At 42.1% G+C, this 14988-nt stretch overlaps 1 protein-coding gene across 1 annotated transcript; it reads right to left on the reverse strand.

The window, feature by feature from the left end:
* Positions 1 to 3225: 3225 nt before the first annotated feature.
* On the reverse strand, positions 3226 to 13147 carry TRIML2 (tripartite motif family like 2). Its single transcript, XM_027530043.1, has 7 exons — positions 12956 to 13147; positions 12607 to 12702; positions 10751 to 10942; positions 9266 to 9406; positions 7945 to 7967; positions 7685 to 7785; positions 3226 to 4416 (listed from the first exon to the last, which is right to left on the reverse strand). The coding sequence occupies exons 1-7, from the start codon at positions 13145 to 13147 to the stop codon at positions 3845 to 3847; spliced, it is 1317 nt and encodes a 438-aa protein (XP_027385844.1). The 3' UTR covers positions 3226 to 3844.
* Between the last annotated feature and the right edge of the window lie 1841 nt (positions 13148 to 14988).

Here is a 14988-nt window from a genome sequence, read left to right on the forward strand (position 1 = left end):
TAAACAGTCTCACAACTTAAGTGATCTATATAGGGACAGAGAAGTCATTTCAAGTTATAACTACAGAATGGAACTGCATTTTTTTACTTAAGTTTTTTGCCCAACATACACTTATCATACTTGAAATGTTCTAAGGGTAGATATGTTCCCAGTGTCGAGGGATAACCCAAGGTGTTCTAAAGCAGTGGTCCCCGGCCCTTTTGGCATCAGAGACGGTTTCATGGAAGACAGTTTTTCCACGGACCCAGGTGGGGGAAGGGGGACAGTTTGGGGATGATCAAATGCATTGCATTTATTGTGCATTTTATTTCTATTCTGATTACACCGTGATATATAATGAAATAATTATACAACTCATCATAATGCAGAATCAGTGGGAAGGAAGCCTTGGTCTCCCCCTCATTCTCTTTAAAATACAGACATACATATACATATATATTCAGATAATAGCTATGCATATATCCCTCCCCTGCTGCTCACCTCCTGCTGTGTGGCCTGATTCTGGGGACTGGGGACCCCTATTCTAAACCACTGGAAGCTTTTTCCAATGGCCTGAGAGTGCCTAGCTCTTACTGAGTCCAGTTTTCCAAGACATATAGTTTCTTAGAGTACCTTCCAACTGCCCCTGAGCCAGTCAACAATCTTCCTAAGAGAGCAGGCTGACTGGCAGTCCCAGTCATGTGAACTACACATGCTTGTTACTAAGGAAGGCGTCCAGGCTCACCTTGATCTCTGATCTAACAGCCTGACCCCCCAGCACTAGCACCACACATCCAGCACCTCTGACAGATTAAAATTACAAGCCACACGAAAGGCGGTGTAGTCACTGACCAAATCAGCTGTTCTCTGTTTGCCTTTACTAAACTTACTTCTTAATCTTGGCTGCATGTTGCAAATCACCCACAGAGCTTTGGAAAAGTGATGCCTAGATTCCAATTCCAGAAATCTTTTTTGTTTTTTTCGTTTTGGTTTTTTGGCCACAAGGGATGTGTGATCTTAACTCTCTGACCAGGGACTGAACTTGCAACCCCTGCATTCCCGCATTAGAATGCCAAGTCTTAACCACTGGACTGCCGGAAAAAATATTAGTCACTCAGTTATGTCTGACTCACAGTCCCAAGGACTATAGCCTGCTAGGTTCCTCTGTCCATGGGACTCTCCAGGCAAGAATACTGGAGTGGGTTGCCATTTCCTTCTCCAGGGGATCTTCCTGACGCAGGGATAGAACCCAGGTCTCCTGCATTGCAGGTGGATTCTTTACCGTCTGAGCCATCAGCAACTGCCAGGGAAGTCCCTAATCTCAGAGATCTTGATGTAATTTATGTATGTGTAGTGGGGGAATGTAAGAGGTGATGAATACTGGGATTAAAAAAAAAAACCTCAGGTGCTTATAGGATACACAGAATTTACAAACTCGCTGTTGTACATGAAAGACTATGTTTACATTAACCCTTATGCTGTGGGTTGAATTGTCATCCCCCACCTTGGGCTTCCCAGGTGGCACTAGTGGTAAAGAACCCAACTGCCAATGCAGGCAGACATTAAGAGATGTGGGTCAGAAAGATCCCCTGGGTCAGAAAGATCCCCTGGAGGAGGGCACAGCAACCCACTCCAGTATTCTTGTTTGGACAGAGGAGCTTGGCAGCCTGGAGTCCACATGGTCACACAGAGCTGGACACAACTGAAGTGACTTAGCACACACATAAGCTTCAACTGCTATACCACCACCCACCTCCAAGAAAAAATTCCTAACTCCTTGTACTTTGTTTGGAAACAGGGTCACTATTAAGTTAAAATGAGCCCATACAGTAGGGTGAACCCCTAATCCAATGTGATTAATGCCCTTATTTATTTTTTTTAAAGGCCAAAGACCAGACACAGGGAGAACATCACGTGAAGACCGAGGCAGAAAAGGGGAGTGGTACATCTGTAAGGGAACAAAGATTTCCAGCCAACCACGAGAAGCCAGGAGAGAGGCATGCAGCCGTCTTCAGAAGGAACCGAACCTGCCAACACCGTCATTGCTAGCCTTCAGAACTACGAGTAAAGGCACTTTTGAGGTGTAAGCCACTCAGTCTGTGGTACTTCACTGTGGCTGCTGTAACAAACTCAACCACCAGTTCGCCTGAATCTGTTTATTGACCTTTTGGTTCTGACACGAGTGCAGCTCTCTTCCAGGACTTTTAACTTCTAAGCGTCACTTACCCAGCGCCATAATATACAGCACTACTTAATGCTTTCTTCCTCATTTACAATACATATTTGAGAATTCATGGTCTAAGGACTGTTTAACACAAAAGAATGAACAGAAATAGGCATGGTACTTAAATCTCATGGAAAGGCAATCAAAGAACTGTCCAAATAAATATAAAGTCGCAGACTTCCCTGGTGGGTTCAGTGGTTAAGATTCTGTGCTTCCACTGCAGCAGGGGACATGGGTTCGATCCCTGGTGAGAGAAGTTTCACACACTGCAATGTGGCCAAAACATTAAAAAAAAAAAAAAAAAAAAAAGACTTCCCTGATGGTCCAGTGGTTAAGAATCCACCAACCAATGCAGGCAATGGGGGTTCAAGCCTTGGTCCAGGAAGATTCCACATGCCGAGGGGCAACTAAGCCTGTGCATCACTACTAGTGAGTCCACACTCCAGAACCCGAGCTCTGCAACAAGAGAAGCCAATGCAATGAGAAGCCTGAGCACCACAACTAGAGGAGCCCCTGCTGACTGGAACTACAATAAGGAATAGCCCTGACTCACTGCAGTGACAGTAAAGAATAGCCTCCACTCGCTGTAACTAGAGAAAGCCTGCACTCAATAAAGACCCAGCATAGCCAGAAACTAAAAATAAAAAAGTAAACAGAATTTTTATAAATTGCAACTGTTGTTTGTATATAAGAAGCTGTAACTGGTGCAGTGATGTTCCAGTATTTGTCATTATATCAAGTATAGCTGCTTTGCAGAGAAACACTTCAGCCAAGATCACCTTTGAGCCTCAGTTTCTACATTCGAATAATAAGGATTAATACACACTTACAGGCTGTTAAAAACATGGAGATCCAGCATGATAAACCTTTCATTAAAAGTCCCTCTAATAAATATTTCATTGTCTTCTTAGCATTGTACGAACCCCCGAGCAAGGCCGCAGAAAAAAATTTTCAGTGGGTGATCAAATAGAGAAAGACAAAGGCAAACACAAGACACCGTTACAAAGCATCAAACTGTCTAATTTCTTCTAAGAAATTTAATTTTCTTATAAGAACGAAATAGAATACTTGAAACAACTTGGAAATACTCACATTTTCTGAAACACATCCTCCCCACCAAGATAAGGTATCCGGGGAAATTAAGTTGTCCTTCATGTGGAATGATGATAGAACTCTTGGCAACATCAGGAATAGGATGTCTCCATTCCACATGTCACTTTGATGACATTCTCAAATCTAAAGTCTTGATTATACCCAATTCTATTTTCTGAAATCTCAAGAGTCCTTAACCCAGTCCTAAGGATCCCAGACTATTTTCTTCTCTAATTTCCCAATCTTACACTACATAGGCACTTGCTGTTCTAATTAGCATGGGGTCCTTTAGTTATTATCATTCATGATTCAGCTTAAATCCAACCACTTCCATGAAAAGGGTATCGAAAGCCGTGCTGTGCCCTCACACTAAGCTGCTTTAGTCATGTCCGACTCTATGCGAGGCTATGGGCTACATGAATGCAAAAGCTCTGGGGTGCTCAACTGGGCTCCAACTCAAGTGCTAAAAATCTTCTACTGGCTTATTTTGAAAAATTATTTATACAAAGTCATGCTTGTAACATTCTGGGCTCTCGTGGTTATTAGATTTCACACCGAAGAGGGCTGAGGGCTAAGAGTATCACTACAAGGAGAAACATGAGGGAGGCAGATACTCAAAGAGTCTGAATTCACACCTCCACTGGAGATACTGAGAGAAAATATAGGCCTGAGAGCTCCCTGGAAGGCGAGATAAGAGAAATTATAGATGAGGGAGCTCTTTGTGGCATCATAGAACGATATCTGCTCATACTCGTAGTCCAGGAAAACTCCAACTCTGTGCACTTGCTCTCTCAAGGAGACCCTTTTGAAAGGGGGGAAAGTCCAGAAGGTGTGATCGGTTCCCATGAGAGATCCTGTGAGCAAGACCTTATTTCCGGAGCTGTTTCTGACGGTGGAGCTCCTGTACACGCCCAGCTGCCACTGCGCCGCCCTGCCCACGTCCACCTCCCAGTAGTGCCGCCCTGAGGTGAAGCTCTGCGCACCCAGCACGGTGGCACTGAAATCAAATCTCTCAGGGTGACCGGGTACACCCCGCTGCACGTTTCTAAGTCTCACACTCCTTAGATCCTCGGACAAGACCAGATAGGGATGAGCTGTTTTAGGGTCCAAAGTTATAGGTCCTGCAGGGAGAAAGAAATTTAGTTACCCGAGGGGTTCGTCAATGCCAGTGACTGATGACTTCAAACATCAGGGGCTTCCTAATGAGATGGCACCAGTCTCAGCCACAAATACTGGAGAGGCAATCTAGGAGAGTCCAGATGAAGGGACCTCTGAGCTCTGTTTCAAGTAATGGAGGGACTTCTCTGGTGGTCCAGTGATTAAGAATCCACCTGCCAATGCAGGAGACATGGGTGTGACCCCTGGTCCGGGAAGATTCCCCATGCTGCAGAGCAACTCAGCCTGTGAGCCGTAACTACTGAGCCCGTGTGTTGCAACTACTGAAACCCATGTGCCTAAGCGGGGTCCCACCACAAGAGACGCCACGACAGGGAGAAGTCCATTTCCCACAACTAGGGAAAGCCTGTGTGCAGCAACAAAGAGCCAGCGCGGTCAAAAATAAATACACAAATAAATAAAATTTTTAAACAAATGGACATCACAGAGAAACAAAGTCAGTAAGATAATGGAAGGAGATGCGGTCAATCTGAGGAAGAAGAACAAAACAATGAATAATGGACTACGGAGAGTTGAAAAGCACCTCTCAAACCAGAAAGGAATTCTGCCAGGCCATAAGAATGACCTGACACCCAGTCCTGGCCCAGTATCACCTGAGACTCAAATCTAAACTCCCTAAAGATCTTCCCCAAGCCTGGAACCAACGGGAGCACTGGAGTCTCCTATAGAGCAGTTGATTCATGACTCTGGCCTGTGACTGAACTTCCTTCCTTATCTTAAATATCACCAGGGCGCAGCAGAAACATCTGGGAACTGCTGCCTGCAGGACCCTAACACTGAGTAAATCAAAAGTGAATATATTAGAGGCCTGAAAACCTGTGAGAATCCTCCAGAAAAATCAAGCTGAAGTCAAGAAGGCTCACTGTGATTTCTCATACTTGACTGAAAGTGGTAGGTGTCTTCATATCTCTAACTGGTCCTTCTCATCTCCTTCTGTTCAGCCTCTAAATATTGTGACTTCTCAGAGATCGGCCCAGGATCTTCCTTTTTACTCCCTGCATATTCTTTTACCCTAAGTGACTTCATTTAGCCTCAGTTTTAAATATCTTCTATATGTTCATGAGATGGTTGGATGGCATCAGTGACTCGATGGACATGAGTTTGAGCAAGCTCCAGGAGTTGGTGATGGACAGGGAGGCCTGGCATGCTGCAGTCCATGGGGTCGCCGAGTCAGACACGACTGAGGGACTAAACTGAACTGATATGTTCATGACTTACTCCTTTAAAAAGATGACAAATACCAGCTGGACAAAACACAGGAATTTCAAACATTCTCCATCCAAAATGGAACTCCAAACCTATCCCTTCCCAGTTTCTACTTTTTAGTGGAACATATCACTTTATAGTTGGTCAAGCCATAAAACTGTAGCAGTCATTGATTTTTTTCTTTACCACCTAATCCACTAGAAACTTTTATGGGCAAGTGAAGATGCATCTCTGGACCTAATTCACATCAGTATTAAAGTGGTCTTAAAAACCACAAGCCTTAAATTTTAAATTTCAGCTTGTCCCAAGATCCTAGGATTTTCAGAAGACTGGCAGAAATAAATGCAAATTGTCTCTGGAAGAATGTACACCTTTTATTCCTATCTGAAAAGAACTTATAAAAATAATATCTAAGGAAAAAAGGAAAGCTCACTATTGAAAAAAAATCATTAACCACACACTCAAAGTGAGACTAGCAGAAAAAAATCTGAAGAACTTTACTTACTGGAATTGCCAGGCATAAACTCTACAATAAATTTTACTTCTATATTTAAAGAAAAAAGAAAAACTTCTAGTCCTATAGAATACAGGAAACTAAAAAAAGCAAGACTAAGTGGGTTTGACAACTAAATAAGATTATCTAGAAATAAAATATTAAAATATTGAAATTTTAATATTAAAATATAAAATTTTTAATATTAAAATATAAAATAAAGTATTAAAATGCCAATGGATGATTACAAGGAAAGAAAGCTACAGAAAATATGCATTAACATAAATGCAAAAATTCTTTTAAAAACATTAAAAGAACACTTGCCAAAGTACATACACTTTGGCAATATATAAAATGGATAAAACATTATCCTGGGAATGCAAAGTTGGCTCAACATATGAAGCAAACATAATTCACATTAACAAAGAAAAAATGGATATTTTGGTAGATACAGACAAAAACATCTCTTAAGTTCACCATCTGTTCATGATACGAAATCTTACTGAATCAGGAATAGATGGGGAACTTCCTCAACATGACAAAAGGCAGCTGTGGAAAAACCTACAGCTAACATTAATGGTCAATCTTTTCTCCCTAAGATCAAGAAAAAGATTCTTACCACTCCTATTCACCATTACATTGAAGCATTGAAGGTCCTAGTAAGTGCAATAGGTTAAGAAAAATACAGAAAAGGCTTACAGACTAGAAAGGAAGAAATAAACTGATATTTAATTTCACTAATAGAACTAAAAAACACTTACGTATCTGCCTAATTAAATATGTACAATATTAGCTGAAAACTATAGAACACCGTTGAGAGAAATCAAAGATGACCTAAATAAGTGGAGATATATCACCTTATCCCCAAGTTGTTCTACAGACTCAGTGTAACACCAACCAAAACCCCAGCAGGCTTTTTGTAGAAGTCAACAAGCTCACTTTGAAATTTATGTGGAGAAAGATTTAGAGTAGCCAAAATTATTTTTAAAGAAAAAATCTGGAGAACTCACAGTGCCCAATTTTAAGACTTTCTATAGAATAATCAATCAAGCCAGTATGATATTACCAAAAGTATAAATAACGATCAATGAATCTATTAGACTCAAAACAGGTCTGTTCATTTTCAAGTGATTTTCAACAAATGATGTTAGAACAACTGAATACACATATATACAAAAAAGGAGGAGAGCTGTACCATGTCTTGAATAGTACGTAAATAGTAACTTCAAATGAATAAGACCTAAGAGCAAAAACTAAAACTGTAAAACTTCTAGAAGGAAATCTTTGTTGCGGTAAATTTCTTAGGCCACAGAAAGAACAAACCATAGGAAAGAAAATGATAAACTGAACTTCAAAATCTAAAACTTCTGCTCTTCAAAAGATACTACTAGGTATACGAAAATACAAACCATGGGAGAAATATCTGCAAATACAGAGTCTCTTTAAATCCTTCAGCTGTCTGGAATTTATACAAATATAAAATGTCCTGTGATCATGGACATGTGTCAACTTACTTTGCAGCACTTTGAGCATTTTGCTCATTCCTGTTATTTGGCACAAACTCAGGTCTGTGATTTGGGCGGGCTGTAGAAACTGATATAGTAGTGACTCACTCCTGTTAAAGAAATGATAATCTCAGTTATCCATGCAGACCTCAGGCTCCTCCATCCAGTAGGTGGTTCTCATTGCTACCCGCATCCCAAAACTCCACCCTTGTGTGCTCACATATCAGACTGTCAATCTGACCCAAATGTTTCCAAAATGATTAACTTACCTTTCCAAAGCATATTTTGCATTCTATAGGATGAAAAAAGAGGAAAAAAATTACTAGGGGGTATTTGAGCCAAGCCTTTTGTGACTTGTCCTCATGAAAATATTTTCTCTCATAATAACAAAACTCGATTTCCAAGTAATTTCTTCAGCCTCATGGTGCTAATTCTCAGATATCAAATTTCAACACTGAACAGGAAATCAAAAAAATGCTTGAAATCACTGTTATATTCCCAAGGGAAATAATCCTCTCTACTTCACATAGAGGATGCTCCTCATTCAAATTCTGCCCATTTACCTGATTTCTATACTGGGGGCGGCAGGAACTTAGCCTGTGACGCTGGGGACGGTGGCTGGAACGAGGTCAGGAACTGAACGTAACTGGGTCACACCTGTCTGTGCCGTCTGGAACGAGGCTTGGCTCTACGACAGAACCTAACTGTTTATGTCCAAGTGCATCTGAATAGTGTTTTTTTTTTGTATAGTCTTTAAAATATAAAAATGTACTTATTGAAAATGGTAACCATGTTGTGCTGTGCTTAGTTGCTCAATCGTGTCTGACTCTTTGCAATCCCACAGACTGTAGTCCACCAGGCTCCTCTGTCCATGGGATTCTCCAGGCAAGAATACTAGAGTGGGTTGCCATGCCCTCCTCCAGGGGATCTTCCCAACCCAGGGATCGAACCCAGATCTCCTGCATTGTAGGCAAATTCTTTACCATCCAAACCACCAAGGAAGTCCCAAAGCATGCTCCTGAACAAAATTTAAAATATACAATACTGGGAATGCCTTGGCACTCACTGGACTCTGCGTGTGTGTGTGTGTGTGTGTGTGTGTGTGCTGAGTCTGAATGCTCTGGACTCTGCATTCTTACTCCCAGTGTGTGTGTGTCTGTGTGTGTGTGGGCGCGTGCGCGCACGCAGTGAGTCGTGACAAACTCTTTGTGACCCTATGGAGTATACCCACTAGGCTCCCCTGTCTATGGGATTTCCCAAGCAAGAACACTGAAGAGGGTTGCCATTTCTTCCTCCAGGGGATCTTCTCAACCCAGGGCTGGAAATCTGCACTGCAGGCAGATTCTTTACCACTGAGTCACTGGGGAAGCCCACTTACCCTAGTAAAGGGCATGTCAATTCAAACTTAACTATTGATCAGTGAAGCAGCTCTGTACATACTATGATTTTAGGATGAGTCATAATGCTTTTGACAGTCTTCAAGTAGGCCTGAAGATCACTGGGTACTGTATTCTAGCACTGACTCCTAATGAGTACTATCCACGTCTCATTTCTCAAATACTGTAGTGAAGGTTATTTCCAGACTCTTACCTGGAGCAACACTGAGGCAGGCTGCCTACACTTCCTCTCGAGCTCTGTGGTGATCTGCTGGAGGCTGCAGATCTGTTCAGAAAGCCTGACTTCACTCTCCTTCAGTTTCTTCATGTTCTCTCTCCCCAGAAAGTTCAGTCTCTGCAGAAGCATCTCTTTATTACTATTCAACAACTGGCAGTTTCTCTTACTGGCTAATTCAACCATCTCGTTAAAAACCCACTCTATTGCCTGCCAACCCAGAAACAGACGTAACTGGGTAAGGCCAGGATATTCCTCTGTGTCAAGCAAGACACCTCAACAGACCCTTGATTCTCTGACATACTGTATCTATGTTGATGTGGACAGTATCCTTCTATCTACTTAACCAGTTCACAACTTGGACCTAAAACAGGTCACTTTCTTTTTTTGGCTGTTCAGTTTTGTTCAGGAAGTTTCTTATTTCCTTCATTAAAACTAAGACTTACTATAATTTAATTAAATATTAAATTCAACCAATAATAAAAAACATAATCAAACCACTGATACGAGGTTCCTTCCTACTCTTGCAAAGATGCTCCATCTAGGCACGTATGAGAATGTTCATGCTATTTTTTTCTTAACACAAGTGATGTCATATTCCACTGCTGATCTGGCAACTTGCTTTTTTTCTTAATAGATAATATGCTCTTGGAGAGCATTCCTTATCCATACATATTAAAGCCATGTTATCTTTTCTAAAGGTTAAAGAGCATTCCATTGTATGTCCTATACAATGCATTTCATGAGTCCAATATTGATGGATACAGGTTGAATCCACTCTCCTGCTATCAACAAATGTTAAAGTAATAACAACACTTAAACTTACATTTACATTACACAATAATGAACACATGTACAAACACTATTTAAAGAGCTTCATGTAGATTATCACACAATATTATGAACTCAGGGCCATTATCATTTTACATCTAAGGAAAGTAAGCCAGAGCTTAAGCAGAATGTCTAAAGCCACCTATTGTCATTCGGTCATTCATTTGTGTCTAACAGTTTGTGATCCCATGGACTGTAGCCCACCAGACTCCTCTGTCTGTGGGATTTCCCAGGTAGGAATACTGGATCGCATTGCTATTTCCTCCTCCAGGGGATCTTCCCAGACCAGGGACCAAACGAAGGTGAATTCTTTACCATTGAGCCACCAGGGAAAGTGGCCAATGAGACTAGTAAATTACAGAACCCAGTTAGGAATCACATCGGTTTGGCTTCAGAGACTTTCTCTAAGCCATGGCTCTGTACTGAAATCATTTTACAACATCCCTTATGAATGTGTCTTTTTATATGCATGCAAATGTATCTGCAAAACAAATTATCAGGAATAGAACTGTGGGGTGACTATATATATACACATTATTTTAATAAAAGCATAGTTGTCAGTGGTTGTGACATTTTAGCTCTTCTTTCTTTCATTTCCCAAATATTGTAAGGATGCCACGTTGCATATCTCACCTGTAGTGTTTCCTGGAACTTCTCCTTTAGGTTCGTGGCAAACTCCATCAGTTGGTTCTGACTGGTTTGTCTTAAATTCAGGTTGAATCTGCCTTGCAGGCTTTGCAAATTCATCTCATTTTCTTCAGTCATCAACCGGATCCTTATGCTATATTCAGACTCAATCATTTCTTTAAAATTCTGCTCCTCTTTCTTCATCATAGACACAGAAATGAGATTTCAGGTTAAATACTATAGACATCCTTTTCCATCTATAATTCTAATATAAACCCAAGGAAATAGAAAGTACTGGAGAGGAAATAATAGGCATAGATACAAAGGACAAAGGGAATTTCAGGGTCAACATCAGCCAAGGTATCAACACAATTTTAGAACATGAAATGCAGATAGAGACATGTTCATTGACAGGAAACTGAGGAATCTACACAACTTCAGGACCAAAGAGCAGGAGATCAGGAAAACTGGAAGGTAGGACCAACAGCTTTTGCTGATGCTTTGGACAGTGGATGAGAGAAGAGGAATCAACGGGTGACCCCAAGGTTTTTAGATAAAGAACAGAGCTGCCAAAACATAAAATGCGAACTATGGATGGGACAGATTCTAGACATGGGGAAGTGTATCAGCAACTCAGTTTAGGATATGTTGATTTTGATAAGTCAGCCATCCAAGGAGAGATACTAGGCAGAAAGTTGGACATGAAAGCCCACTACTTGGAAAGTCTGAGCTAGAGACATATATTGGGAGTAGTTGGCTTAACAACTGTATTTAGGGACTTCCCTGGAGGTCCAGTGGTTAGGACTCTGCATTTCCACTGAAGGGGCACTGGTTCGATCCCTGGTCAGGGAACTAAGATTCCACATGCAGCATGATGCAGCCAAAACAACCACAACAAAATGACCATATTTAACCTCATGACACTACTGAGTGAAGATTTATCAAGACCCTGACTGTTCTCACCACTTCCACTACCCCTCCCGCCACAGTTCACCATCACGTGGCCCTGAATATTGCAAACAGTCCCCTTCAGGTACTCCCTACCTGTGGTCTCACCCTCTTACAGTCTATATATTATTTTTCAGCTTCTGTTCCCTTAACAGACTTTTACAAGATATTGACTATAGTTCCCTGTGCTTTAGAGTAGGTCCTTGTTAATTTTCTATTTTATATATAGTACTGTGAATATGTTAGGGCTTCCTGGGTGGCTCAGCAGTAAAGAATCGGCCTGCAATCCTCCTGCAGTGCATGTCAATGCCAAACTCCTAATTGACACGCCCCGAATAGAAATTCTTACATTGACCTTTAAATGCCTTCAGGATTTACACTGCCACATCCAAAGTACAAATGATGCTCAATCTCCTACAGCATTGTTAACTGCATTATCAGTCTTTTTTATATTTATAAATAAGGTATAAAAATGCCATCTCCCTAACAAATTTAATATAGTTAATTTGTATTTCTCTTAACACGAGCGTATGAACCAATTCAGTCTACTCAAAAGATTATCTGCATTTGCTTTTCTGCAAGCGCTCATGTCTTTGATCATTTCTCTATGGAGTTTCTAGTCTTCTCCTACTGACATTTTGTTTTTGTTGCAGTATCTTAGTTCCCTGAACAGGAACTGAACCCATGTCCCTTGAAGTGGAACTGTGTCCAGTCTTAACTACTGGAGCTCCAGGGAAGTCCCCTGCTTATTGACTTTTAAGAGCTCTTTATACATGAAGAAATTAATACTTTTCCTACCTATGGATTTTTAAGTAACTTTTCCTGCTGTGCCATTGGTCTTATGATGCTGTTTATGTTATTTGCTAGCCAACATTATAGGTAATTTCCGCCCAAGAATCAAGATAAGCACTGACCTGCATCATCACCATTCTTTCTTGTTCATCAGCCAGTATGATTTTAGCTGCTTCAAGTTTCTCCTTCAATGTGTCCAACATCTCCTGGAATAACTTCTGCAGAGAAATATATCACAGTAATTGCTTTACAACAGCTAGATTCCTAACCTTAGACAACTGAAAGGCCAATAGCCCTGACTACATGTGGAAGGTCTGCATATGGTACTTATCTAGTATTCCGTTGATCAACATCAACTAAGGGAATGGCCTTGAAGGATCAGAATACCTGTTCCCCAAACAAATAAGGTAATTAATGAAAAGAGGAGGCAGCCAAAATGGCAGGGTGGTCTGGGATCTGTACGAAGCTTACCCTGTACTTCTCGGCCGCCTCTGGCACTTCATTCACCACCACGGGACTCCCACGCTCCTGGGGCGGGAGGCTGTGGCCACAAACCGCCATTTGGTCACCACTGCGGAACAGCTGCGGTGGCTGCGGGCGTGTCTCACAGCGGACACCTCCTGGGGTGTCTTGCTCTAACTGGGAGCGGGGCCTTTTGGACATCCCGGCAGGTGGTCCTCGGTGGAGATGATCAGGCTGTTTCTAAGGCGGTATACACCTCCCCACACGCCGAACGGGAAAGGAGTGCGGGGTTCTAGGGCAGACGCACTCGGCAGCCTCCGTCCTCCGCAGTCAAGGGTCCTGGACTCTTTGGATCCAGCAAACCTTCTGCAACCACGAGCCTGAGGAACGAGACACGATGAATTCCACCAATGGTCAAGTTCTCCGAGAATTTCAAGTTATTGAAAATAATTAACAAGTGACAAAATAGCAAAGTGCTTCCCAGTAAGTCATTAAAAAAAGAAAAGAAGAAAAATCACGCTCAAAGGAAAGCACACTGTGGCAAAGAGCAGGAAAGGAACTTCTGGAACTAAAAGCAGACAGAGCCTAGCCTCAGGCACTCCAGTCACAAGCCAAAGGAATCCCTCACTCACCTAGTTGCTCGCAGAGATCCACAAAGTGAGGGCTTCTTAAACCAGACGGACGGGAAGTGGTGTGTCGCCGCGTTCCAAGGAGGCACTCCTTTTCACGTCTGGCTTGGAGGCGCGCAAGCTTCTTTCTGCCTGAGAGGCGCGCCCTGGAGCTCCACAAGTGCGCATGCGCCTGGCTGAGGCGCCATTTTTGTGCCTGAAGGGTAAGGCGTGTCACACCAGAGACTAGGCCGTTGAAGGATGTTTGCTAAAAAAATAAATGAAAGAAAAAAAAGAAAGTTAAGTCGCTCTGTTGTCTCTGACTCTTTGCGACCCCATGACTATAACCTACCAGGCTCCTCTGTCCATGGGATTCTCCAAACAAGAATACTGGAGTGGGTTGTCATTTCCTGGGGATCTTCCCAACCCAGGGATGGAACCCAGGTCGCCCGCATTGCAGGCATGAGGGAAGCCACAAACCCCAAGTAAATAAACCTTTTCAAAAATACTGAAGGGAAATTGCACGTATTTATATGTACATATGGGATCTGGCCGTGGCGCTAGTGGTAAAGAACCTGCCTGCCAATGCAGGAGACGTAAGAGACATCGGTTAGATCCCTGGTCAGTAAGATTCCCTGGAGAAGGGCATGGCAACCCACTCCAGTTATTCTTGCCTGGAGAATCCCGTGGACAGAGCAGCCTTGCGGGCTACAGTCCATGGGGTCGTAGAGTCAAGACAAGACTGAAGCGGCTAAGCGCAACACAGCACAAATGTACATATTTTCGCTTTCTGGGTGGCTAAGTGGTAAACAATCTGCCTGCAATGCAGGAGACACAGGTCCCATCTCTAGGTGAGGAAGACCCCCACCCCCACCCCCCACGCCCGCCCCTGGAGAAGGAAATGGCAATCAGCTCCAGTATTCTTGTCTGGGAAAGTCCCTGGACAGAGGAACTTGCCAGAGGGACGGGACTGAGCTACTAAACAACAAAGTATGTGCATAAATACATGTAGGTAATACATATGCACATATGTGCATATATACAAATATATTTTAAGAAAACAGAACAAGTGATCTATAATCCGTGCATCCCCATTTCCAGACAATTCTGATAACGTTTGAGCAACAATTCTACCTTTTCACTAGATATATTTTAATTATATTATTAAAATGTATTACCTACTGAATTTGGAAATCTTTCCCAATGAGGAATCGCCTTAGTTTCCTTGTCTAACCCCATCTGTAGCCATTGCCGATGACACTGTAACACCAGATTTACATTTGCCCATTCTGTCTCATTAGCCAGCTCTTTTTAACAACATCTCTTGCAAAGAATTAACTTGAAAGAAAGCAGAACTCCAAAACTTTTATTTCTGGATTCATTGGCTTCTTTTTGCCTCTCATACTTGCAATTCCGCCCAAACTTGACCATCTA

The sequence above is a fragment of the Bos indicus x Bos taurus genome, chromosome 27 (genome assembly GCF_003369695.1).
Source record: "Bos indicus x Bos taurus breed Angus x Brahman F1 hybrid chromosome 27, Bos_hybrid_MaternalHap_v2.0, whole genome shotgun sequence".
Classification (NCBI taxonomy): domain Eukaryota; kingdom Metazoa; phylum Chordata; class Mammalia; order Artiodactyla; family Bovidae; genus Bos; species Bos indicus x Bos taurus.